Genomic DNA, 26909 nt, shown 5'->3' on the forward strand with positions numbered 1-26909 from the left:
AACCATATCAGCATAAAGTCCAAATAAATTATAGACAAACTTAAAACTTGAACCGCAAAGTGGGAAACCAACTAGGGCATTTTCCCTGAAGTCTTCTACTACTAATAATATAGGTATATGATCAGATAAACCAAAATTTTTTATCAATGAGTCGTCGCATTTGACGTCAATAACTACACTATCATCATTAATACAAATTTGATCTAGTGTGTTTGACAGTTTTCCCTGTTCGAAATTTTTTTCCACAAGTATTTTGTTTTGATGTTGGAGCATAAATTCTATAGAACAATCATAGGTGTGGTACAAGTTTCATTATTTTCGGGCAAAATTTTAGAACAGAAATGGTCGATAGAGCAGAAAATGTTCGAAGGCGAAGATTTTCTGATGCAGACCAGAAATCTCAGTCGGATTCCCAAGATGAAGATCAAAGTAATGATATGCAAATTAGCCATCTTTTCCGTAAATGTCACTTTGCCAAGCCTTCTCCCTTTACATCATCTTCTGGATTCAAGGATTATTCTGGAATCTTAAATTGGGGCATGGTTTTATTGGTCTTAGCTGGCGTTAGATTGGCTTTAGAAAATTTCCTGAAATATGGAGTTCTTATTTCGCCGAAACAATATCTATTTCTCTTCCTGGAAAACCCATGGTCCTGGCCATTTACATGCACGCTAATATTGATTAATATCCACATATCGGGTGCTCTATACCTGGAACGAAGCGTTGTGAGGAATCTCATATCCGAGAGCTTTGCGCACTTGATGATGACTTTCAACCTGGTGATATTAATAGTTGCTCCAGCTGCGCTAATTTTGTAAGTGCTCTTCATTAGATAGACCTGAGCTAGCAATGGAAAGATTATGAGCTAGTAGTTAAAGTAAATTATCTCTTTCAATTGTCTTGGAATCACTGACACCGAAATGCAGCCAGATTGTGTGCTGAAGTGCGGGAAATTGTTGCCAATAAGTATGATTATGATGAGTGACAAAGGTGAACGTTTAGGTGCCTGCCTGCGCAACCACAAACAACGGTTCCTGCTCTTGGAATGGTGACCATCGTATTCCTGAAGCTCATATCCTATAAGCAGGTACTTTTAATTGCTCTCAAACGAAGTTTGTATCAATTATATTAGTCCTGTCGGTCTTTCTTTATGCGATTTTTCGCCTGACCGATTTTTCGTTTGACCCGTTTGACTTTTCGTCCCCAAAAACGGGATAAACAGGTAGCGCCCAGCGGGCATTAAGTGCTCTTAAAGCCTTACGGCTCGAACTTTTTAACTTTTGACAAAACTTTTGCAATTTTTTTCAATTTTTTGGACATTTATTGTCATTACTAAAGTTTTTCAGCCTCAGGGGTCAGAAAACCTCCGTTAGGGTTTTAAAATAAATTACTGGAAATGTTTTGGACCATTTAGTAGTTACTTTTTATGATCACAAATTTTAGCAATTTTTTTTATAAAACTTACATTTCCAAGTTTTTTTTTTTAAATTTTTGTCAGTTTTTAGGTTTCCCCAGCCTCAAGAGCCACAGAGCCTCCACTAGGGTTTGACAAAAGGTTACTGCATAGTTTCTAGTTGTAATGGAGTGTTTTTCAAGATTCTAATGACTCCAGTTTTAGCAATTTTTTGTTAAAATTTGATTTTTAATTTTTAGAGAATTATATTCCAAGTTTATGGATCTTGGCATATGGATCTTGGAGTTAGCCTAATTGTTGTGATAAACTTATTAAATAGTTTCATATTTTGAACGATGACTACTGATGATGCGATCAACCGAGTGGCCTCAAGAGTCAACTCAACTTCTGGATACTATCCAAGTGTGGAAGAACTACTTGTTGCGATGAACAATGATGTTGACTACAAGGCTCTCACTGGGAAGCTGACAAAGGACTGGCTACATTGCTTGCTGAAAGACACTCTACTGCATTTAAAAGAAGCTAAGTCATATTCAAAAACACTGAATCTTGTTGATAGTAGAATGAACACTTTGAATGGAATTCTTGATGAACAAAAAATGGTTACCGAGGAAATAAAACAAAAGTTAACGGAGTTTAATATCAAATCAATGGAAACATACAAGACAAATGAGAGACAAATTGTTAAGCCAGCCATAAATGATAACAAATTTTTACGACAACTGAAAGTTATTGGTATGCCTGAAAACAACGAAAAGTTTTCTAATGAACGTCTGTTGAAGGACAAACAATCAATACAAAATCTAGCTGAAGAAATGGGCGTTCAGTTAACTGTTGACGATTGCTTTCTATTAGGAAAGTATGATTCTACGAAGAAACGTCCAATTTTGGTGACGTGTACGTCTATTTGGGATGCTAGGTTATGCTTAAGTAAAGCCATTGAAAGCAAGTTACATGGACGTAAGAAGATTTTAGTCATACCGGAGTTGTCTGCCGCTGATAAAGAAAAAGAGAAAAAGATGTTGAAGAAAAGATTCGAAATGATACAAAGTGGTTGCATCAAAAATAAGTTCAAGATACACAAGTTAAAGCTATTTTACGACAATCAAGAGGTAGCTCTTGGTTGGCTACAATTCTCATTTATTACGACCAACGTTCGGGGCATTGCTTCTGCTAAGAAACGAATACAGCTACCTAATTTTTTATCTAAACTTTGTCCGCAGATTGTTTGCCTCACAGAAACTTGGCTTGATTCTGATTTGACTCGACGTTGACCTTCGATAATAACTACACTGTAGCAGCCATGGCTAACAGAGAGAAAGGTGCTCATGGTGGTGTTGCCATTCTTCAAAGCAATAATGTAATTAGCAATGTCAAAAATTGCTTCTCTGATCATTTTATTTGTGCTGTTGAAGTGAAGACCGCTACTTGTCCTATTCTTGTAATATGTTTGTATATTCCACCTAAAACAAGCCATTATCGTCCATCATGGAAACAAATATCTGAATCACTTGGAAGGTTGTTGCAACAATTTAATGGTAGAACAATTATTACTGGCGATTTCAATGAGCCAACTGTTGACTGGGCTCTTTCACATCAACATCTCATAATGATATTGAAAGTTTTTTCGACCTTTTAATACAAAATAATTTTCCACAGATATCTCAGGATGGCACACACGAGGGTGGTCATATGCGGGACTTAGTTTTTGCTAATTTTGACGATCTTTATCTACCTTTAAACTACATTATAAAAACTTATTTTAGTGACCATTTTGGCGTTAAAACTTGCAATGACCTGCCAGAGCTTAATTCTCAGAAGTATTCTAGCTTTGAATTTCTTTCTCGTGACTGCTATTCCTCTATCAGTCATATTCTGTCTTTTAGTTTGTTCTCCTTAGCATCAGATACAAAATCGTTGGATTTTGTACCCTTCTTTTTGAAATATCTGGATGATCTTCTTAGCAGTTGTACAACTATGAAACTATCGAAAAGGAATAATTTACCATGGTTCTATTCTTCCCACACTATTCATGCTTTGAATAAACGCGACAACGTTGTTAAAAATCATTGGAAGTTCCCTTCTACGTTGGTGGAAGAACTTAGCAGAGATGTAGAATTGTCAATAGAACTTGACACTGCAGTTTATCTTGATCAGTTTGCCTCAAATAATACTGGCGCGTCAAGTTGTTTTCGTCTTATTAAGAGACTCAAGAGTGAGCTCTTATCTACTGAAATGAGATATGAAAATACAATTCATAATGGGTATCCGTCCATTGCGAATGCTTTTAATGCTTATTTTATGACAGTCTATCAGCCTGCCGTTGGTTTTTTCGATGACTTTGAACAACAAACCTTAAATGAGCTGTGCTTGACGATGGATGATATTCGAGTCGCCTTATCTCAAGCTTCCCTCGGAAAAGGTTTTGACAAAATTCCAGGTGATTTCCTTCGGATGGCTACAGATAGTTTAACTTATCATGTCATGAAACTCTTTCAAAGCATTGCTGAAACGTCGACATCCAAAATTATTGAAGAAAGCAATGATCATACCAACTTTTAAAACGGGCTCCAAATTCTGTATTCAGTCTTACCGTCCACTTAGTAATTTAAGTAAATTATCCCTAGTGTTTGAACGAATTATTTTTAACGCTCTATATGCTTTTATCAGAAAGAGAATATCTCCTCGTCAGTTCGGATTTATGAAAGGACGCTCAACAATAACTCAACTTATATTGTATCTTGATGAAATTTACAAAGCGCATGACATGGATGATGATGTATTTTGCCTAAATCTAGATTTCAGCAAAGCTTTTGATTGTGTTCAACACCCAATACTTTTAAACAAATTGAGAAGCTTTGGAATTGGTGGAAATTTATTACGTTTGCTAGCTTCCTTTTTAACGAACAGAGAACAGTGTGTCAAGGCTAAAAGCTGTTTATCTTCATGGGCTTCCGTTTCAAGCGGAGTTCCACAGGGTTCAATTTTGGGACCATTGCTCTTTCTGGTATTCATTAATGCTCTTTCTGGTATTCTGCTGGTTTGTCAAGTTTTTACCTCTTTGCTGACGATGGGAAAGAACTGAATAATGATTTGCAGACTTTACAAAACGACGTGCAGTCCTATTTGAATTGGGCCACGAGAAACCCAATGCTGTTTAATGTTTCCAAAACTCAGTTTTTATCGGTTGGAAAGACCAAGGACCACTGCTCTTTATATATTGGGGGTGAAGTAGTTCACCTCGTGAATACAGTCAATTATTTAGGTATTTATGTTTCTGAAAATCCTAAATGGAACGTCCATATATTGAGAAGACTTGGCTTATGTTTCTCTCTTCTGACATCACTCAAAAGAAATCTACGTTTTGACTTACCTCTTCAAACCAAGTTAACAATGTACAAATCATTACTTTTGTCAACTCTCCTTTACGGATCTGAGATTTGGTCTCCCTCCTGTGCTGAACTAACAAAATTAGAGTTTCCAAATTAAAAGTACTAAGCGGATTTGCTCAGCAATCTCGTATCGAGACAGACTTTTGAAGTGTAAATTGCTGCCGATATGCTGCATGCTGCAGTTCAAAGATTTTACGATGCTGAATAGAATCTTGACGGGCAAATTTGATTTAAGTGCGATGCAACTCATTCAAATTCAATGCAATCAACGCTTGCGAAGCTCGTCCAAACCAATTTTGATTTTGAATAGAACAAAGAAATCCATATGTGAAAAGAACTTTCTGTTTAGAGCTGTGAAACTGGGAAATTTAGTTCACTTGCACGAGTCTCAATATTTTTATGGATTCATGTCTTTTTAAAAGTAAACTTAAGACTCTTTTACTTGCTTTTTTTAATGAAAAGTTTGATAATTATCTTTTTAGGTGTTTATTCTGATTTCCTTTGATATATAATGCCTCATGAAGCAATTAAGTCTTATAATACTACTACTACTACTACTATGAGACAGTGAAACTATTTAAAGCTTGGAATAGGGATACTGGATACTCTCTTGAGACAATAAAACGGTTTTGAAGATAATAATATCTTGCACTTTTGCAAGATTTTTTTAAAATTTGCGATTGTTCGCAAAATTTTTCAAAACTTTTTGTCCTTCTCTGAGTTAAACGATCATTACCGGCCAGCGAAACTTTTTATGTCTTGCAGATGGGTTACTTGACAGAACTCCAGAGACAAAACATGGTTTTGAACATTTTTTCACTGCGAACTCTGGAAACTTTTTTTTTTGAAATTTTGCACTTACCAGTTTTTTCTCTTTGGTTTAATTATTAACAAGGCCAGCTTTCCTTCTCTTTCGCGTTCAAATTTTATCTCTATCACACTCTAGCTCTCTCTTCCTCTCCTTAACTCTTTGTTGATGCTGCTTTTCAGCTGCTGTTATCTGGCGTGATGTAATCATCTTTTATCCTCATTAACGCTGAATTATAGTAGAAATGTTTTATCATAAATGACTTATATAGCAATTTTTAGGAATTCATTGTTAATTGCTCTCAAACGGAGTTTGTAGCAAATATATTAATCCTACTTGTCTTTTCATGCGATTTTTCGCTTGACCGATTTTTCGTCTGACCCATTTGATTTCCGGTTGTCAGAAACGGGATAAAGAGGTAGCGCCCAATTTGGCACCAAGTTCTCTTAGAGCCTTTCAGCTCAATAGTCTCCAAATATGCACCCCCCCCCCACGTTGCGGCGCACCCACGCTGCGCTCACCTCCCGCCCTTCAATTAAGCTAAAGCTAGCCATACAAAACCGTGGCTAGCTACTGACGAGGACCACCGCTCGCCGGTCGTTTGAGAGCAATTCGCCCATAACGTTAGTCGGTTATGTTTGATTGCTTAAGAAAAAAATTTTCGTTGGGTAGTGAAACCAAGGACTTTGAAATATTTATTCACGTTGCAATGATACTTCACTTTAGTTAATTGCAAATAACTTCAATTCCGTCCTGATTTTCGAAGTACACCAAATGAACGCAATGTCGTTTCAAAGAATATATAATACCACGAACTCGCACCCCGTCGCACAAATAGCAAAATTGTGTTAGAGAAAACGATATTGGTCTGATAAATTAGCTGGGTTGTGTAAAGTTATTAAACTAATTTAACAAGATAATCAAGGGTAATTATATATTTTTACAGAAACTTTTTAAATAGATGCTCAGTGGTGTCATTCAATAGACACTAGTCGCTCTTTGGTCCCGTATTAGATAGAATTGCAATGAAGGGCAGCCGTGGTGACCCTTTTTAGTAAATGATCATTATTTGAGCCAGTTCATTATTTGGTGCCCTGCAGACTCTGAAAATCAAGGCCAAAGCAATGTTATCGATTGACTCATCCACAGTGATCCCTGGATTGAACGCCCACAAGAAAATACCCAAATGAAAAAAAATCGGTTTTCTACTATCTTACATCAAATCTCAGACGATACAAGAACAAGTAGTTTGTGATTTGGCACGACGCGATCAACAATTGGTTGTCTCCACATCCAAATAACAATAACTGTCCCTACAAGAACGGCCGTGAGTTAGTGAGAAAGTTAAAGCCGCTTGAAATCAATCATATCAATTGTGTTCTGTCAAAGCAAGCGTACCTCCAGCGTATACGGGGACCTTAAAAAGATGTTTCCAGTAGGCCGTATTCTCCGTGACATTCTGTCAAGACATAACGAGAAAAAAACTACTACTCCAGCTCCCGCTACTGGAGCTAAAGACATTACTCCTCAAACAACAAGGAGTCTCTAAGACAACTCAAGGGAAGAAGAGACCGAAAAGACTTTTAAGGAGAAGACGAACTAACTTGAAAAAGTTACAGCAGCTAGCCGAATCGAGTGAGCATGTTCAGCTTTTTGTTCAGTGAGCTTGTTTCAGCTTTGAATTTTACAAAGAGCTGTACGAGGTCTCGAGAAATTACTGCAGCTTCTTGACCTGGTTGAGGGCTAAAGGACGAATGAAGGATATGAACTTATACTTCTGACTGGAGATATTAACATTCAACCCACAAATTGGCGTCAAATCCAGTATTCGGACTGCTACGATGCGAGAATTGTCAAATGGCTTTGACAACAAATTTCAAAACAAGATTTCGGGAAGTTCAAAGTCACTAGGCGTAATACTGGCTAGTAACCCTGAACCAATAGTGAACACTACCATAATAGATAGCAGAATGAAGGCAATTTACAAATCAGGCCATTCTCCTTTCCAGGTTAAACTGCCCTGCAAAAATTGGCGTCAGTCTCGAGTCATTGAGAACACTGTCAAACGCAATTTCTCGGTCTTTTCTTATCAGAAAGCAGACTGGACTAACTTGTGTAAATATATTGAAGATGAACCATTTACCCCATTTTGCTACAGCAATGTCGTTGGACTTGTGGAACAGTGGTACAAGTAGCTTCATGTATGCTTCGAGAATTATATCCCTATTAAAACCGGACATCGATGAACTCTACCACCTTGGGTACACAGTGAAACCTCGAACCTGATAAAACGGCGGAACACGCTTCAAAAATGATGACTAGAAAATGCAACAGCTACAAAGTGGAGAAACTTGAAAGTCTCAATTGCGAAATCAGTACTGACCAAGCGGTTTTCGAAATGTTGATTTTCAAAGAATGAAAGTTTTGGAAATACAGGTATATGAAAGGCATCAAGAAGGGATCACAACTTCCATCGGAAATGTATCTAGACGATAAAAAGGCAACAACAGATGAAAATGCGAAGCTCTTCAATGTGTTTTTTTTCAATACTTTTTCACTAAACGCAACCACATACGGCGTGTAGACTAGACTAGTGCCGTTCAAATATCAAAAACATTTTTCTCGGAAATTGGAATCCGAACTGAACTAGAAAGACTGAATGTTAGTAAGGCTAAAGCCTCATGGTTCGGGCATTTTACCTCTAAAAAATTCTGTGTTTAGATAAATTACTGAATCAATTAAATCAGCAGCAAACACTTACCCAAGTGTCTAGGAAAGCGGAAGCAGTGTCTCGTTATTTAAAGATAGACAAGCAATCGGTAGCCAACTATCGCCTGATAATGCTTCTCATTTCCCTATAAAAAGGTAGACGTGAACACATTAATTTGCTGAGCAGTTCTCTTAGAGCTGTACTAGTCTAAGTACGAATCATTGAAGCTGCTGAGAAGACATTTTTTTTTTAAATTGATTTACTTGATGTTTTAATCTTGATTTCTGTAAAACCGCATATTAAAAAAACATTTTGCGAAATTGTCAACCAAACGCGATTCCCCGGCCTTTTCTTATCAGAAAGCAGACCGGACTAATTTGTGTAAATGTTTTGAAGATGAACCATTTATCTCGTCTTGCTAAAGCAATGTCATTGGACTTGTGGAACAGTGCTTCAGCTAGCTTCATGCATGCCCTCTGAATTATATGCCTATTAAAATCGGACATAGATGAACTCTACCTTGGGTACATAGTGAAACCTCAACCTGATTAAACGGCGGAACACGCTTCAAAAAATGATGCCTAGAAAATTCAGCAGCTACAAAGTGGAGAAACTTGAGTCTCAATTGCGAAATCAGTGAACACCTCTAGACTGACCCAGCGATTTTCGAAATGTTGATTTTCGAAGAAGGCAAGTTTGCGAAATGCAGAAATATACGGACGGCATCAAAAATGGATCACAGCTTCCATCGGAAGTGTATCTAAACAATAAAAAGCAACAACAGATGAAAAGGCGGAGTTCTTCAATGTTTTTTGATACGTTTTCACTAAAAGCAACCACATAATACGGCGTGTAGACGAGACTAGTGCCGTTCAAATACCTGAACTGTTTTTCTCGGAAGTTGAAATCCGAACTGAACTAGAAAGACTGAATATTAATAAGACCAAAGGCTCAGATGGCTTGGGGAATTTACCTCTTGAAAAATTCTCTCAATGTTCGGATAAATTACTGAATCAATAAAATCAACGGCAAATTCTGTTACCCAAAATGTCTTGAAAACCGGAAGCAATGTATCGTTATTTAAAGATGGAGACACGCCATCGGTAGCCAACTATGGCCTAGTAACACTTCTCACCTCCATATAAAAAGGTGAAGGCGTTGCTGAGCAGTTCTCTTAGAGCTTCACTAGTCTAAGTGTACGAATTATTGAAGCTGCTGAGAAGACATTTTTTAAAAATATGATTTACTTGATAATATGTGTATTACTCTTGAGTACCGTGACACCGCATATTTAAAAAAAAACATTTTTCGAATGTTGCCCACAAATTTTTTTTTGTTTAATTTTTATTTTGTCATTTGCTACCGGTTTTCCAGTCATTTTTTCGCATGATGATTTATTTTACTGTAATTATGTGTGCTCTGTGATTGGGGACGCATAACGTACAGAGGTAAAAAGCGAAAAACCCTATTTTTTAAAAAAAATTTTATGACACGATAAGATATGATATTTGGGTATTTGTAATCCAGTTTTGGTCACGTTTAGGGCAAATCTCAGCTATCTTAACAATTTTATTTGGGCTCTGAAAGCTATGATTATTGAACAGTCATCTCCCAGAAACCAACGATATATCAACTTTACCCCCAATTCAGAGAAATGCTATTTTAAGGGAACCGGAGAAATAGTTATCTAAAAGACTTAAGTTCTCTGAGGCTGTACTTTTCTAAGAAGTCTCGAAACAGCAATTTTAAAACTATTGGAATTTTATTTTGTAGCAGCTATCTGTAGTGACGAAATTTGAAATAAAAGGGTTTATCGCTTGAAATTACAGTACTTAATACGCTTATCATGACATGGTAAACCCTGTTTTTCTTTGGGGTGGGGGGGGGGGGGGGGGGGGTAGGGGGTTAAAATCGTATAATATTGATTTTTGGGATTTTTTCTGCTTGCAAATCATTCTCCATTAAATTGGCGATTCGCTTTATTGGTAGCTCTAATTTTCTTGATGGTTGTTTTTGAAGGTGAACTCGGCACATAGAATGCTGTACAATTCAAAAGAAGCTTCACAAGCCATGAGATCCAGGTCCAAATCAAGCAACGATGTCCCAAGTGTAAAGGTTTGTTAAACTTGTTTCTTCTTTTCTTCTCTTCACCTATTTAAATTTCTTCAACTGTTGAAGATGTCGCCAGGATAGTTTTTAGTTGGTGATTAGCTCACTCTTGTTCATATCAAATTTTTGCTCTTAATTGTGTTTTGAAAATGCAGACGCCCTTGTCTGACTTATCCATACGACACGGTGAGAGAGCTTGATTTTTCACCACCAAAACCGAATGGAAGGTTCGACAGTAGCAAAATGCGGAGTCTTTTAAACAATGCTTGATTTGACCATTTTAGACAAAACTATCTCATACGTTCACTAAAAAATACTTCGATAGTCTGTTAATGGTCTACGAATATTTTAGTGTATTTTAGTACTCGGACTATATTGTTAGTGTTAAATTGAAAGCTGACATGAGTGTCTTCGAAAAGACATGAATGTCAATGTTACCATTTTTTTGACACAAGTAAATTAGAATTATAACCAATAGTTGAACATACCTGTTGGCAATATAGATTACACCAAAAAATTTTCGCATTATTTTATTCACAATTATTTTACAATCACATTCAGCAAATCTGTTTATCCTCTTGCTAAAAATGGAAAAATAAACATTTTGCGGGTTTTTATTTATTTATCAAATCCAAATGGAGCAGTGACCAAGATTATCAACTGCGTGATTTGCTCTAATTGGAGGTATAATTGGATTGTGTAGAAGTGTGGCTTCCAATACCCCTTCAATCTGAGATGGCGAAACATGTACTACTACATGCTGGCTCCAACCCTCTGTTACGAGGTAGAGTTCCCCACTCCTTCAGCACTCAATTCTGGAATGAACTGGTGGTTCCTCCTCCGAAGAGTGTCAGAGTTTTGCTTCCTCTCCTTCACCATTCTCGCCTTCTTCCAACAGTGGATCATGCCCGCTCTCAACAACTCAAATGAGCTCTTTCTGGTAAGAATTCTTAACTTTTTTCAATTAACACCTGCAGATTGAAATAATGCAGATTGATGTCATGAACAATCGCGTTTAAGTAATGGAAGAAAGAATCTATACTTATATAGCACGTGCGCCTGGGGGTTTGAAAGTTATATGCTCACTAAGCGCGGGGGGGGGGGGGGACAGATCGCTTCTTCCCGCAAGTAATTTTCTGAATCAAAGCTTGACTAATAGAATGTTACTCTTGTTTTCCCCTTTGCTAGAACGGTGTGTATAATGCCATTGATTAAAAATAGGGTAAATTTCACTCACATACACAAGTTTTACATGAGCGCGCGAGTTGACGCAACAGCGCAAAATCGGTTCTACTTCTTTTCACCCCCGAATTATTTAATCCTTCATATTTTAATCCCAAATCATGTATCAAAACACGCACGCTTTTAAATTCCGAAAGTTCACAGTGCCAGACGTTGAAATGCCAGAAGTTCCTATACATATAGCCAGAAGTTTACTTCCATAAACTTTCGGCATTTTCAACCCATCTTCAAAGTTGGGTTTCAAGCAAGACTACGGTTTCGTGACTCTGATTGAAGTCGAGAACTTCTGGTGCTTATCGAGAACCGCGAAGCTGTTCGAGATATTAAGTCAGAATTTCTGTAGTAACTTCTGCAGAGACACGTAACCATGATTAAAATACGAAACGCGAACGTTTTAAAATGACGAAAGTCAACGGAAGTCAACTTCTGGCTAAGTAGGAACTTTGGCATTTCAACTTCCGGCACCGTAGACTTTCGGCATTTTAAAATGTGCACGTGAGTGTTTTAGTTTTAAGTCATTTGAAAGTCTGGCTTAACATGGCGAACGGCTGCGCGTTTTGGATAAATGGTAAAAGTTCTCTTTGACTTCAAGCAAAGTCACCTAGCCTGTGCTTATGTAAAGGTCTTGAGCTGAGTTTTTTTTTTCAAAAATCAATTTTGAAAATTTTCATGATTTTCAAACTTCCAAGTTTGAAAAATTCCTAAACTTCGGTAGAAAGTATTTCCAGTCATAAAATTACTATCAGAGATGCGGCAACTGTCGATTTGCCAATTACAATGTCAAATGAATTTTAGGGAAAGTAAGAGCGAAATGGGAACTCAAATTGGCGAATGTTTACATTTTGCTTGCTTCAATCGAGAACTCGATTTTTGCTGCTGTTTCAGACGATGAATTACACGCGACTGGTTGAAAAGCTTCTGAAGTTAGCTGTGCCCAACCAAATACTTTGGCTATTTTTCTTCTATCTCTTTTTCCATTCTGCTTTAAACGCTGTCGCAGGTAATTGGGCTCCTGCTTTCTGAGAGCATCCCAAAATCTCGGATCTTTTCCGTTTCACCCCCCTTGCCGCTTACTGGCTGCATTATTTGCCTGGGTGAGCGTGTAATATTAACAGGTTTTTGATTTACAATGTAATGGTACGTATTTTATGACTAGGGGGTCTATACCGTACATTGGAAGTAGGCATTGACGGAAAAGAAGATCAAAATATTTTTTAACTGTTTGGCGCTTATTTTTAACAATATGATCGCAATTGAAAAGTTGAAGAACTGATTTTGAGTATCATACCGTCTGTGATTATTTTCAATATTTTAAAGTTTTATTTCTGACTCATCAATTTCACATTCTGCCTGTGTATACATCGTTCTTTTACATCTCAGCTCGATACGCGTTTCACTGGGTTCATAAAAAGTTTTGAGGCGCTCTTAAATAGCATTCAAAGAATGAGGTGTTGTTAATTAGCTATGAGAAAGGTCATATTGATTAAAGAAAAAGCTATTGTATTATGATCGACAGGGTTCTAAAATAATCAATTATTCTGGTAATTTTGACTGAATTGTTTAAAGTTTGACGACAATAACGAGTGATTTTTCTGTGATCACCTTTTCAGCATCAAACAATTGAATGGTCTGTCTTCTGTTTTCAGTTTCATCGAAATACAGTACCAACCAATCGCTCCATTGACACTTTATTCAGACTCTATTCACGCTTACCAATTTCCAGTTTAGAATAAAAATAGTTCATACGAGGCACATAAATGGTCTCATTTCTTTTAACAGTTGTAGTGAGTGAGAGTTAGAATTGAACCTGATTGTTGTCATTTGCTCATATAACTATTTTTTCTCGAATTTGGACAATATGTAGATTATGTTGCAGAGGTGACTGGCTTCGTTGACCGAGAGTTCTACCTGGACTGGTGGAACAGTCGCAACGTGGCAGAGTTCTGGCAGAAGTGGAACATTCCAGTGCACAAGTTTGGCAAACGTCACATTTACAAGCCACTTCTCAAGAAAGGTAAACAACTAGAATCCATGGAACTGTTTTCTTCGCCGGTTGAAATATTTTTGTTTTCGTTACATGATGTTGCCAAATGAATGCGTTTTCACATTGATGACGGTGATTGCCTAGACTCACTGATAATCTGATGCGCTTATAGCCTTTTTGAAAATACAACATTATCAATTACATTGACATTTTGCACTGGGGGTATGGACCAGAAATTGCACATTGATTTTTTTTGCCCTCACATGTTCTTAACCTAAATAGCCAATGAAGCATTAAAAAACCATATTTTTTTTAGAAATCTGTGGCTAGATTAATTTTGTAACAAAGTTTTTTTAAAAATGTTGGATTCGCCAGGTGTGTCAAAGATCCAAGCGTCCTTGGTAGTTTTTCTGGTGTCTGCCTTCTTCCACGAGTATCTGGTCAGTGTGCCGCTCAAAATGTTCAGAGTGTGGATATTCCTGGGCATGATGGCACAAGTACCTCTGGCTGTCATTTCTCTCAACCTCACTCCTAGACAGGGAAACATCCTTATGTGGCTAAGTCTCATGCTTGGACAGCCGGCTGTAGTCTTCATGTACTACCACGACTATTTTATACAATACATCATGGCCGATAATACAGGCGTTGATGGCACATAACGAAATCAAAGCTGATGAACTCAAATAACTCATCTATCTTCCTACTTCTAACTCATATCAGATTACTTACAAATCAACAGTATGCTGAATGCTTTGACTCTATCCTTGATATCTATAGATAGGACATTTGCCTCAATGAACTCGTGTCATATTTACACGGTGCTAAAGTTGCGGTGGTACAATTTGCTGCACGCAGATAGTTTTGAAAATATTTATTCTCATCAAAATTTTAGTTTGATTGCCTGTTTTTGAGCCGCAAAGAGACAGCTGACTACAGATATTTTGAAATTCACTTGTTTTTGCAATCGCAAATTGGCTGCTCTTAAAGACCATAGTAAAACTGAGCTAGAAAGAGATTATTGATCGAATTTTCTCTCGAGAGGTCACGACAAACGTTTTGATAAGGTTAGCTTTCTTGTCGCTTATGTTTTGAATGCTCACGGCCGATGTTCGAAGCAATTATTGTAGTCGTTTGGCTGTCCTTTATGCCCAATTTTTGCTTGAGAGTTATTGACATTTGTGATTTGATTGATCCAAATTGCTCTCATTAATAACCGAGGTAATTTCAGCCGGCTACTATTGCGTTCCTATTTACGACAGAACAGAAATTAGGCGAGCGTCGGTTCTTTAGCCACTTAAATGTCACTGAAACGTCAGATAAAAGTCAATGCCGCATTGAAAAAAGTTTAGGTTACTGTTGAACGAAAGCCAAAACAAGACCAATGTCGATCGTTCATGCATTATTCTCGAGGGAGTGGAAAAAAGCAGGCGTGAAAAATTTGACCGCTAGTATCATTTTTTTCACTTGCAGCATTTTTACAAGTTTTGCTTTTGGTTTTCACTTAACTATTTTGCGACTAAATGATTAATAGTGCACATCACCAAATAAGTGTACGTTTGCTAGTTTTTGAACCATTTTCCCGTTAGATTTTTATGCAACTTTGAGCTATCTGTCATTTTACGTTTTAGCCCAATTTTTAGAGGTCTTTTAATCGTCTTAACAGTCTACCAGTATTTTTCTGGGTGAATGTAGTGTATACGGACGGTGCGTTTTTAATCCTTAGATTTGAACAAAATCAACACTCAGAAAATGCAAATTTCGGCTTTCTTTTTGATGATTGCAGGCTATTTCGTCTGTTTTTTGTGCAATGTAGGCTAATTTTCGTTTTTGATTGATTCTGCAATGTTATTTTGTTTTTTAATGTGCCAAATGTCTTGCGGTTATATTTGGCCCATATAATTGATAATTAAAATGCGGGGAGAATATTTGCAAGAAAGTCACGAAGTTTATATAGAATGTGTATCTGATTTGTTTTTCATTCTCCTTGGTTTTAACAATTATCGTTCTTTTTGTGTTATCTATCAAATTCATAGTGAGATTTTGTAGCTTAGAGAGTAGTATTAATTAAAAAGTAGTTGACTGCAGTTGTTTTCTTTCGAGTAGATTCTGGAATTTGTCGGCTTTTTTGTCAAATCTTAAATTGTTTTGCTTTACTTTAGTTCATAGCTTTAAGATGTTCAATGAAATTGTTCTGATTTCCGCTGACAGGTTCTTCTGTTCCTCAGCAAAGCAACCCGGAACAGAGTTAGTTTCGAAAAACGAAACCAAAGAAATAACCTGGACGAACCTAAAAAGACCAGTTTTAGTCTTAGATTCCGTACCTGAACTTCAATTTAATTAGTCCTAATTATCAGGTCTAATGTTCATTTACTTCAACACTAATCCCAATGTCCTCTCAATCGGTTGAGAAAATTAATTAAATGGGCAGCAAATTTATTTGACCCACAGAACATGATATCCACTTTCATTAAATTAAACAACAAATAGTAAAATCAACAGGAAATGCACATCATAAAACCAATTTGAACACACGTGTTAAAGGTGATGGTTCACGTGCCAGTTTAGGATCCGCGTTAGAACAGAGAACGGTATATGGTTAAAAAACTTATGCATTCGGGTCGCGCTTCCTTGTATTTACAGATCAAAGAGCCCTTTTATCAATCATGGAAGAATATCGTTCAAATAAATCCTATAACAGCAGATTAACGCATTGGATCGATAGACTTTTACCATTTGAACTTCACATTGACCATATTCTTGATGCTAACTGGGACTTCTCGATTATATTTCGCGCGAACCGACCCAAAGGTAGCCGAGACTGGTAAATATGACAGCAAATTTGTAGTGGCAACCAGTACCCACATTCGCGAGGCAATTGCAAGCGTACATACAGAAAACACTCATACCTCACAGTTTTGTAGCAGTAAACAACTAATAATAGCAGCCTCAAATACTAGTTTAGCAGCAAATAATTCAATTCAATTAAATTCTTTAATTTCCTCCCACATTCACAACAACTTCAATTCAAAATCGATTTGTGCATTCAATCAAGCTGGAAGTCAGTTGCTTAATTTTGCCTCTGCATTTGACCTGCAAATCCTCAAACCGACGATGGCTGATGACAATACAATATCTCCTCCATCCTCACAAAGAGTGACGTTTCAATCTACCCCAACGTCATCGAAGAAGAATGTGACGGAGGGGCGAGAAAGACAGTGAAATTCCGCATGTTCTCCAAGATACATTAACTGAGTCACTCCACGCAACACACCCCGGAAGTTTGGGCTGAACTCACTCTCTCAATACGCATGCACCGCAAAATAAAAAAACGTTGCCTCAAGTGCCAACAAAGCACTGAAACACGTAAAAATTTCAAACCAATCACACCAGCATCTAAGTGGAAGCCAGAAAAACATTACGTAGAACCTAATGAAGAAATCCAAAAAGATTTTGGAGGTCCAAATATAAATCAAAAAGGTGCTGATATATTTTTTTTAACTTGTATTGATCGCTACTCTAATTATCCATTGGCAGAAGTTATACCAGGAACTATACGCTTAGATTAGACTCGCTGCTTATTTGGAAAACAAGATCAATCCTTTTGTACTCAAAATAATATTGACGTTTGCTAGGCGTAAGCAAAGGACAATAAAGCTATTGATTTGGAGCGAATGATACAAACGGTTAAAAGCCTAGTTTTGTGTTCCAAATCAAACAAAGCAAAGACTTCGATATAACACTTAAAATTAAATCATTAAATCATCAGTATATGTACACAAATTACAACAAAAGTCAGTCAATTTGAAGCTGATTTAGGAAAAATTCCTAAACCTCCTTTGAGCAACATAAGTGCTTCTCCTCAAATTTTGCACTTAACTTGCTCTAGGATCTTACAAAATAATTAAACAAGGAAACAGCTCCGGCAGAAGATGACCTAAATGAACGGAAACCGCGGTTCATAATCCAAAGTAAACCAACCCAATTCCGCTCAGCGACTTCTCTCCACGTTAAAACTAGCGCGTAAGATACCCCTAACAAACTGTGGAAAAAAACTTGACGGCTTATGAAGTTTTGGAACCCAGATTAGTGGTCAAAAAAGTCTCTCCCACTACTTCTGCAATCAAAGAACCGGGTAAACTACCTGTAAAAGTGAGAAACAGTTACCTCACAAAATTTGGCTCTATTAAGGAGCACGGCACTCCCCTATGGGAATATGCGCAACGACGAGTTTACTCTATGTAAAAACTACGGAAGAGAAAGCAGCAAAGCATAATAAAGAACTCAAGGAAAAGTGGACTGGGGAAAACAAAATCCGTCGACGCAGTTCTGAAGTAGTTCCCGTGGCTTCATCGAAAACTCATATGTTCAACGTGCAATCGTGGCGCGGAAACCCACAATGCCGGAATTTAGTAAAGCATGAAAAGCGAAGATTCAGATTAAAGCACCTAGAATTCCCACCCACCACAACCTTCAATGGCAGAATCCTTGGGGCATGAGACTACTTCGGAAGTACTTACCGCAAAAAGAGACGTCGAAATACCCCTAAGTTTTACTGATTTGAAAATCTTGAAAGACAATATTCAAAGGGACCGCAAAAATAAGCCACGACCAATCTAATTTATGACAGTCGACCAATTTCGATTCTTTCAAAAAAACGCAAATTAATTGCGCCGCAAATCCACACTACAACTCCCAATCGTGCAATTGCGTCGCGAACACAGATTGCTGAAACTTCTACTTCAAGCGCGCCGCAGCTACAAGCCTCAAAAACATCAACCAAAGCATAATTTCAGGAAGAACAATCTCTTGTTGGTTCTCATCCTTCAAATCTGGTAATTGGACAAGTTTCTCCATCAGAACCACGATTGCGCTACCTGACCGATATTAATCAGAGTTAGTTTCGTTAGGAGTATGAGAGAAGACCGCATGATTGGGATGCCGAAAGTCAAATTGAAATCAAATGCGCTAGTCTCCTAAAAACTCTGATAAACATTGTTCTCGATTTTCTAAATTGTTAAGTATCATTAGTTATGATAACCAGCAAATATTTCCGAATATTTTTTTAATATTTACAGTATTGTTATCTACTGAAAACATTGTTACATACTTAATACATTGCAAATGTATAAGGAAAAGTTGTACATAGATAGTTTAGTTAGTTCATTTTTCCAATAGATGTTAATAAAATTAGAACTAATTACGTTCGACCGGCGAAAAATTTCTTCTGAACATATCTCAATAATTTCCCGCTGTCTGTACATATTATTTGTTCTTTTCGGCAATCTCTCTTCTCTTTTGCTTCTTCGTGATAAGTCGCGTGATTTGATCTTGCTAAGCAATTCAGTTTTCAGTAGATCAGAAACATCAAAACTAGATCTGAAATTTTCCCACCTTTGATTCGTTACGCGTTTTCAGTTTCCCAACATTTAGTACAGTGCCACTGCGAGAACATAGTTAAATTTTGTTTTCGCAGTGCCAAAAAGAAAAATTTAAGGTCGAAAAAAACCACACAATTTTTTTCACCATTTCCTTCTTTGGCGTGATGCTTTGGCACAACAAAAACTTTTGAAATGATTGAAAAAAGGAAAAGTACACAACTGCAATTTACATTCTTTTGTTAAAAAAAAGCAATAGAAAAATTCATTCTGTGAAAATTTTTAAGAACAAAAAGGCATCCTCTAATCTGTCTTATTAAAAAACTTACAGCCATTCGGAAGCAGAACTCAATAAATTGAATAAATCTTATCAAGCAATCAAAACAACTTTTCCATTTCTTTGTCTGAAATTAAAGAATTGGAATTCAACTAAAGAAGTTGGAGTGATACTTCATATCTGAGATGATTTTTTTAACGTCATCTTGAATTCTAAAAGAAAAATATTTTTCATTAAAATTTAACACGTTTTGAAAGGAATCTTTCTGCATTCGTCAAAAATATCGAATGTCTAACAATAAGAATTGGAATAATATGTTTGATTAATACTCACATTTTTTAAACAAAAATCTCAACTGCTAAAATCAGATTTTGAAAAATAAAGCGATCAAAAAGACAAAAACGAAACCAAAAACCTAAATTCCAATAATTGTCTCAAACTGCCGAAATTTTTCAAATGAAAGTGACAATGAAAGTGACTTGAGATTGAAAAACAAACTCAAAAGCTGCTCAAAAATTTCTCAGCTGAACCAAATTTTTTCTCGCTCAGCCCAATTTCTTCCACACTTAATTTTTTCAATCTCTCTCAGAATATTGAATTACCAACAAAATCTTACGAACTTGCCAAAAATTCACGCGCAATGATTCCCAGTGCCGGATTGAGATTAAAAGAACTAAAAACTGATTATTTCAGTCTCAAAAAATACTAAGTTGCGAGCTTTTATTTAGGTACTGCTGTTTCTGATTGAGAGGACATTGGGATTAGTGTTGAAGTAAATGAACATTAGACCTGATAATTAGGACTAATTAAGTTGCAGTTCAGGTACGGAAGCTAAGACTAAGACTGGTCTTTTCAGGTTCCTCCATTTTATTTCTTTGGTTTCGTGTTTCGAAACTAACTCTGTTCCAGGTTGCTTTGCTGAGGAACAGAAGAACCTGCCAGCGCAAATCAGAACAATTTCATTGAACATCTTACAGCTATGAACTAAAGTAAAGCAAACAGTTAAAGATTTGACAAAAAAAGTCGACAAATTCCAGAATCTCCTCGAAGGAAAACAACTGCAGTCAACTACTTTTTAATTGATACTACTCTCTAAGCTACAAAATCTCACTAAGAATTTGATAGATAACATAAAAAGAACGATAATTGTGAAAACAAAGGAGAATGAAAAACAAATCAGATACACATTCTATATAAACTTCGTGACTTTCTTGTAAATATTCTCCACGTATTTTAATTATCAGTTATATGAGCCAAATTTAACTGCACGACATTTGGCAAATTAAAAAACAAAGTAACTAACATTGCAGAATCAATCAAAACCGAAAAATTAGACTACATTGCACAAAAAACAGACGAAATAGCCTGAAATCATCAAAAAGAAAAGCCGAAATTTGACATTTCGATAAATTTTCTCTATTATCTTTCATTTTCTGTGTGTTGATTTTGTTCAAATCTAAGGATTAAAAACGCACGGTATACACTACTTACACCCAGAAAAATACGCTTAGACAGTTAAGACAATTAAAAGACCTCTAAAAACTGGGCTAAAACGTAAAATGACAGATAGCTAAAAGTTGCATCTAAAAATCTAACGGGAAAATGGTTCACAAACTAGCAAACGTACACTTATTTTGTGATGTGCACTATTAATCACTTAGTCGCAAAAATATTAAGTGAAAACCAAAAGCAAAACTTTTAAAAACGCTGCAAGTGAAAAACATAGCTGGCAGATTGCCGGAAAATAGCAATAATAGCTTCGTAGATCTGCAGTCTCAAAAAAAAACAGTAAAAAAGACCGACCAAAAAATTAGTCTTTTCATTGAAGGCTGAGATGTTAAATTTTAATTAAGAATCTGTATAAGTTATTGCTGCCTCTATTAGCTGCTCTCAATTAGCCTTCATTTAGAATGGCACACACTCATTCGACATTATCTCTTTGAATTAAAGTAAATAAAAGTCAATTTCAAAGTGAGGAAGTCATTTTTGAGAGTGAGGTGAGTCAAGTGTGACCAAAAAATTAATCACGCGCATGAACAAAAAACTCGCTCCACTAAGAGCGAAAAATGACGTCACACATGCAATTCAGTTGAAATTGCATGAACGAATGAACAAAAAGTGGCTGTGACGTCATATGGTCGTAACAAAAATCATTACGACGAAATAAAAAACATAGCAGGACAAGTCCTGATGTACAATTCAAAGAATTTTCATTGACTAAACAGAAAACTGACCTAGAACGGACTATGAATGGATTGGAAAAACCATTTAGAAAAAAATCCGATCCAAAAAATCTAAAAAACACTAAAAATCAAAGTGAAATTGCCACATGTGAACAAAAAACCACTACCGAAAAAGCGAATTTTTGTTCAAACACCGTATTCTCACTCTACGTTAAAATTAGAGCGAAATTTTACGCCGCAAAACCATTCGCTTTTTCGCTCCATTTCCTGTTTCAGCGTGAACAAAATCACTACTCCAATTTGACTTCAAAAATCATGAAAATTTGTGAACAGATCTTAAAAAAAAGACAGCGCCCCAATATAATGTAAATTCTTTCAAAACGTGTTAAATTTAATGAAAAATATTTTCCCTTTAGAATTCAAGATGACTTTAAAAAAATCATTTCACATATGGAGTGCCACTCCAACTTTTTTAGTGCCACTCCAACTGATTTCCAATTCTTTGATTTCAGACAAAGAAATGGAAAAGTTGTTTTGATTGCTTGATAAGATTTATTCAATTTATTGAGTTCTGATTTACAATGGCTTTAAGTTTTTTATTAAGACAGATTAGGGGATGCCTTTGTTCTTAAAGGTTTTCACGGAATGAATTTTTCTATTGCTTTTTCTACAAAAGAATATAAATTGCTGTTGTGTACTTTTCCTCTTTTTCACTCATTTCAAAAGTTTTTGTCGTGCCAAAGCATCACGTCAAAGAAGGAAATGGTGAAAAAAATTATGTGGTTTTTTTCGACCTTAAATTTTTCTTTTTGGCATTTCGAAAACAAAATTTAACTATGTTCTCGCAGTGGCACTGTACTAAATGTTTGGAAACTGAAAACGCGTAACGAATCAGAGGTGGGAAAATTTCAGATCTAGTATTGATGTTTCTGATCTACTGAAAATTGAATTGCTTAGCAAGATCGAATCACGCGACTTATCACGAAGAAGCAAAAGAGAAGAGTTATTGCCGAAAAGAACAAGTAATATGTACAGACAGCGGGAAATTATTGAGATATGTTCAAAAGAAATTTTTCGCCGGTCGAACGTAATTAGTACTAATTTTATTAACATCTATTGGAAAATTGAACTAAACTATCTATGTACAACATTTCCTTATACATTTGTAATGTATTAAGTATGTAACAATGTTTTCAGTAGATAACAATACTGTAAATATTAAGAAAAATATTCGGACATATTTGCTGGTTATCATAAATAATGATACTTAACAATTTAGAAAATCTAGAACAATGTTTATCAGAGTTTTTAAGAGACCATCGCATTTGATTTCAATTTGACTTTCGGCATCTCAATCATGCGGTCTTCTCTCATATTCTTAACGAAATTAACTCTGACTAATATCGGTCAGGTAGTGCAATCGTGGTTCTGGTGGAGAAACTTGTCCAATTACCAAACTTGAAGGATGAGAACCAACAACAGATTGTTCTTCCTGAAATTATGCTTTGGTTGATGTTTGTGAGGCTTGTAGCTGCGGCGCGCTTGAAGTAGGCGTTTCAGCAATCTGTGTTCGCGACGCAATTGAACGATTGGGAGTTGTAGTGTGGATTTGCGGCGCGATTAGATTGAGTTTTCGGCAATTGTTTGTGATGGCACACAGGATGGGTTGCGTAGAATCGAAATTGGTCGACTGTCATAAATTAGATTGGTCGTGGCTTAATTTTGCGGTCCTTTTGAATATTGTCTTTCAAGATTTTCAAATCCGTAAAACTTACGGGTATTTCGACGTCTCTTTTTGCGGTAAGTACTTCCGAAAAAGTCTCATGCCCCAAGGATTCTGCCATTGAAGGTTGTGGTGGGTGCGAATTCTAGGTGCTTTAATCTGAGTCTTCATTTTTCATGCTTTACTAAATTCCGGCTTTGTGGGTTTCCGCGCCACGATTGCACGTTGAATATTTGAGTTTTTCGATGAAGCCGAGGGAACTACTTCAGAACTGCGTCGACGGATTTTGTTTTCCCCAGTCCACTTTTCCTTGAGCTCTTTATTATGCGTTGCTGCTTTCTCTTCCGTTGTTTTTACATAAAATAAACTCGTCGTTGCGCATATTCCCATAGGGGAGTGCCGCGCTCTTTAAAAGGAGTCAAATTTTGTGAGGTAACTGTTTCTCACTCTTACAGGTTGTTTACCCGGTTCTTTGATTGCAAAAGTAGTGGGAGAGACCTTTTTGACCACTAATCTGGGTTCCAAAACTTCATAAGCCGTCAAATTTTTTTCCACAGTTTGTTAGGGGTATCTTACGCGCTAGTTTTAACGTGAAGAGAAATCGCTGAGTGGAATTGGGTTGGTTTAATTTGGACTGATTATGAACCGCGGTTTCCGTTCATCTAGTTCATCAATTGTTTCAAACTGCCGAAACTTTTAAAATGAAAGTGACCATAAAAGTGACTTGAGATTGAAAACACAAACTCAAAAGCTGCTCAAAAATTTTTCAGCTGAACCAAATTTTTTCTCGCTCAGCCCAATTTCTTCCACACTTAATTTTTTCAATCTCTCTCAGAATATTGAATTACCAACAAAATCTTACGAACTTGCCAAAAATTCACGCGCAATGGTTCCCAGTGCCGGATTGAGATTAAAAGAACTAAAAACTGATTATTTCAGTCTCAAAAAATACTAAGTTGCGAGCTTTTATTTAGGTACTGCTGTTTCTGATTGAGAGGACATTGGGATTAGTGTTGAAGTAAATGAACATTAGAACTGATAATAAGGACTAATTAAATTGAAGTTCAGGTACGGAATCTAAGACTAAAACTGGTCTTTTTAGGTTCGTCCAGGTTATTTTTTTGGTTTCGTTTTTCGAAACTACTTCTGTTCTGGGTTGCTTTGCTGAGGAACAGAAGAACCTGTCAGCGGAAATCAGAACAATTTCATTGAACATCTTAAAGCTATGAACTAAAGTAAAGCAAAACAATTTAAGCTTTGACAAAAAAAAGCCGACAAATTCCAGAATCTCCTCGAAGGAAAACAACTACAGTCAACTACTTTTTAATTAATACTACTCTCTAAGCTACAAAATCTCACTAAGAATTTGATAGATAACACAAAAAGAACGATAATTGTGAAAACCAAGGAGAATGAAAAACAAACAGATACACATTCTATATCAACTTCGTGACTTTCTTGCAAATATTCTCCACGTATTTTAGTTATCAGTTATATGGGCCAAATATAACCGCACGACATTTCGCATATTTAAAAAACAAAATAACAAACATTGCAGAATCAACCAAAAACGAAAAATTAGCATAAATTGCACAAAAAACAGACGAAATAGCCTGAAATCATCAAAAGGAAAAAGCCGATTTATGACAGTTCGATAAATTTTCTCTATTATCTTTGAATATCTTTGTGTTAATTTTGTTCAAATTTAAGGATTAACAACGCACCGTATACACTACTTGCACCCAGAAAAATACGCTTAGACAGTTAAGACTATTAAAAGACCTCTAAAAATTGGGCTAAAACGTAAAATGACAGATAACTAAAAGTTGCATCTAAAAATCTAACGAGAAAATGGTTCAAAAACTAGCGAACGTACACTTATTTGGTGTTGTAAAAAAGATGCAAGTGAAAAACATAGCTGGCAGATTGCCAGAAAAAAGCAGCAATAGCTTCGTAGATCTGCAGTCTCAAAAAAACATTAAAAAAGACCGACCAAAAAATTAGTCTTTTCATTGAAGGCTGAGATGTTAAATTTTAATTAAGAATCTGTATAAGTTATTGCTGCCTCTATTAGCTGCTCTCAATTAGCCTTCATTTAGAGTGACACACACTCATTCGACATTATCGCTTTGAATTAAAGTAAATAAAAGTCAATTTCAAAGTGAGGAAGTCATTTTTGAGAGTGAGGTGAGTCAAGTGTGACCAAAAATTTAATCACGCGCATGAACAAAAAAACTCGCTCCACTAAGAGCGAAAAATGACGTCACACATGCAATCCAGTTGAAATTGCATGAACGAATGAACAAAAAGCGGCTGTGATGTCATATGGTCGTAACAAAAATCATGACGACGAAAAAAAAAACATAGCAGGACAAGTCCTGACGAACAATTCAAAGAAATTTCATTGACTAAACAGAAAACTTGACCTAGAACGGACTATGAATGGATTAGAAAAACCAATTAGAACCAAATCTGATCCAAAAAATCTAAAAAATACTAAAAATCAAAGTGAAATTGCCGCATGTGAACAAAAAACCACTACCGATAAAGCGAATTTTTGTTCAAACACCGTATTCTCACTCTACTTTAAAATTAGAGCGCAAAAATTTCAAGCCGCAAAAACCACTCGCTTTTTCGCTCCATTTCCTGTTTCGGCGTGACAAAATCACTACTCCAATTCGACTTCAAAAATCATGAAAATGTGTGAACAGATCTTAAAAAAAAGACAGCGCCCCAATACAATTCAAATTCTTTCAAAACGTGTTAAATTTTAATGAAAAATATTTTCCCTTTATAATTCAAGATGACATTTAAAAAAATCATCTCAGATATGAAGTGCCACTCCAATTTTTTTAGTTGATTTCCAATTCTTTGATTTCAGACAAAGAAATGGAAAAGTTGTTTTGATTGCTTGACAAGTTTTATTCAGTTTATTGAGTTCTCATTTCAAATGGCTTTAAGTTTTTTTAATAAGACAGATTAGGGGATGCCTTTGTTCTTAAAGGTTTTCACGGAATGAATTTTTCTATTGCTTTTTTTACAAAAGAATATTAATTGCTGTTGTGTACTTTTCCTCTTTTTCACTCATTTCAAAAGTTTTTGTCGTGCCAAAGCATCACGTCAAAGAAGGAAATGGTGAAAAAAATTGTGTGGTTTTTTCGGCCTTAAATTTTTCTTTTTTTTGGCACTGCGAAAACTAAATTTAACTATGTTCTCGCAGTGTCAATGTACTAAATGTTTGGAAACTGAAAACGCGTAACGAATCAGAGGTGGGAAAATTTCAGATCTAGTATTGATGTTTCTGATCTACTGAAAATTGAATTGCTTAGCAAGATCGAATCACGCGACTTATCACGAAGAAGCAAAAGAGAAGAGTGATTGCCGAAAAGAACAAGTAATATGTACAGACAGCGGGAAATTATTGAGATATGTTCAAAAAAAATTTTTCGCCGGTCGAACGTAATTAGTACTAATTTTATTAACATCTATTGGAAAATTGAACTAAACTATCTATGTACAACATTTCCTTATACATTTGTAATGTATTAAGTATGTAACAATGTTTTCAGTAGATAACAATACTGTAAATATTAAGAAAAATATTCGGACATATTTGCTGGTTATCATAAATAATGATACTTAACAATTTAGAAAATCGAGAACAATGTTTATCAGAGTTTTTAAGAGTCCAT

General features: G+C 36.0%; 2 protein-coding genes across 2 annotated transcripts in view; both read left to right on the forward strand.

The window, feature by feature from the left end:
- Nucleotides 1–307: 307 nt before the first annotated feature.
- LOC142341830 (diacylglycerol O-acyltransferase 1-like) lies at nt 308–14563 on the forward strand. The gene is made up of 7 exons (XM_075393082.1): nt 308–814; nt 1003–1087; nt 10344–10439; nt 11137–11373; nt 12561–12675; nt 13552–13689; nt 14035–14563. Exons 1-7 carry the CDS (start codon nt 342–344, stop codon nt 14316–14318), a joined length of 1428 nt encoding a protein of 475 aa, XP_075249197.1. The 5' UTR covers nt 308–341; the 3' UTR covers nt 14319–14563.
- Nucleotides 1710–26909, forward strand: part of LOC142341831 (endosome/lysosome-associated apoptosis and autophagy regulator family member 2-like) — a 250975-nt gene continuing 225775 nt past the window's right edge. The window contains exon 1 of the mRNA XM_075393083.1: nt 1710–1731. The gene's annotated coding sequence lies outside the window, so the exon portion shown is untranslated. The remainder of the gene's footprint in view (nt 1732–26909) is intronic.

The sequence above is a fragment of the Convolutriloba macropyga genome, chromosome 6 (assembly GCF_964194025.1).
Source record: "Convolutriloba macropyga chromosome 6, txConMacr16.3, whole genome shotgun sequence".
Lineage (NCBI taxonomy): Eukaryota > Metazoa > Xenacoelomorpha > Acoela > Convolutidae > Convolutriloba > Convolutriloba macropyga.

Coding starts and splice junctions, on each gene's coding strand:
- LOC142341830 (XM_075393082.1), top strand. CDS start 342: ATGGTCGATAGAGCAGAAAATGTTCGAAGGCGAAGATTTTCTGATGCA. Junction 1,088..10,343: donor AGCTCATATCCTATAAGCAG/GTACTTTTAATT, acceptor TTGTTTTTGAAG/GTGAACTCGGCACATAGAAT. Junction 13,690..14,034: donor CAAGCCACTTCTCAAGAAAG/GTAAACAACTAG, acceptor TGGATTCGCCAG/GTGTGTCAAAGATCCAAGCG.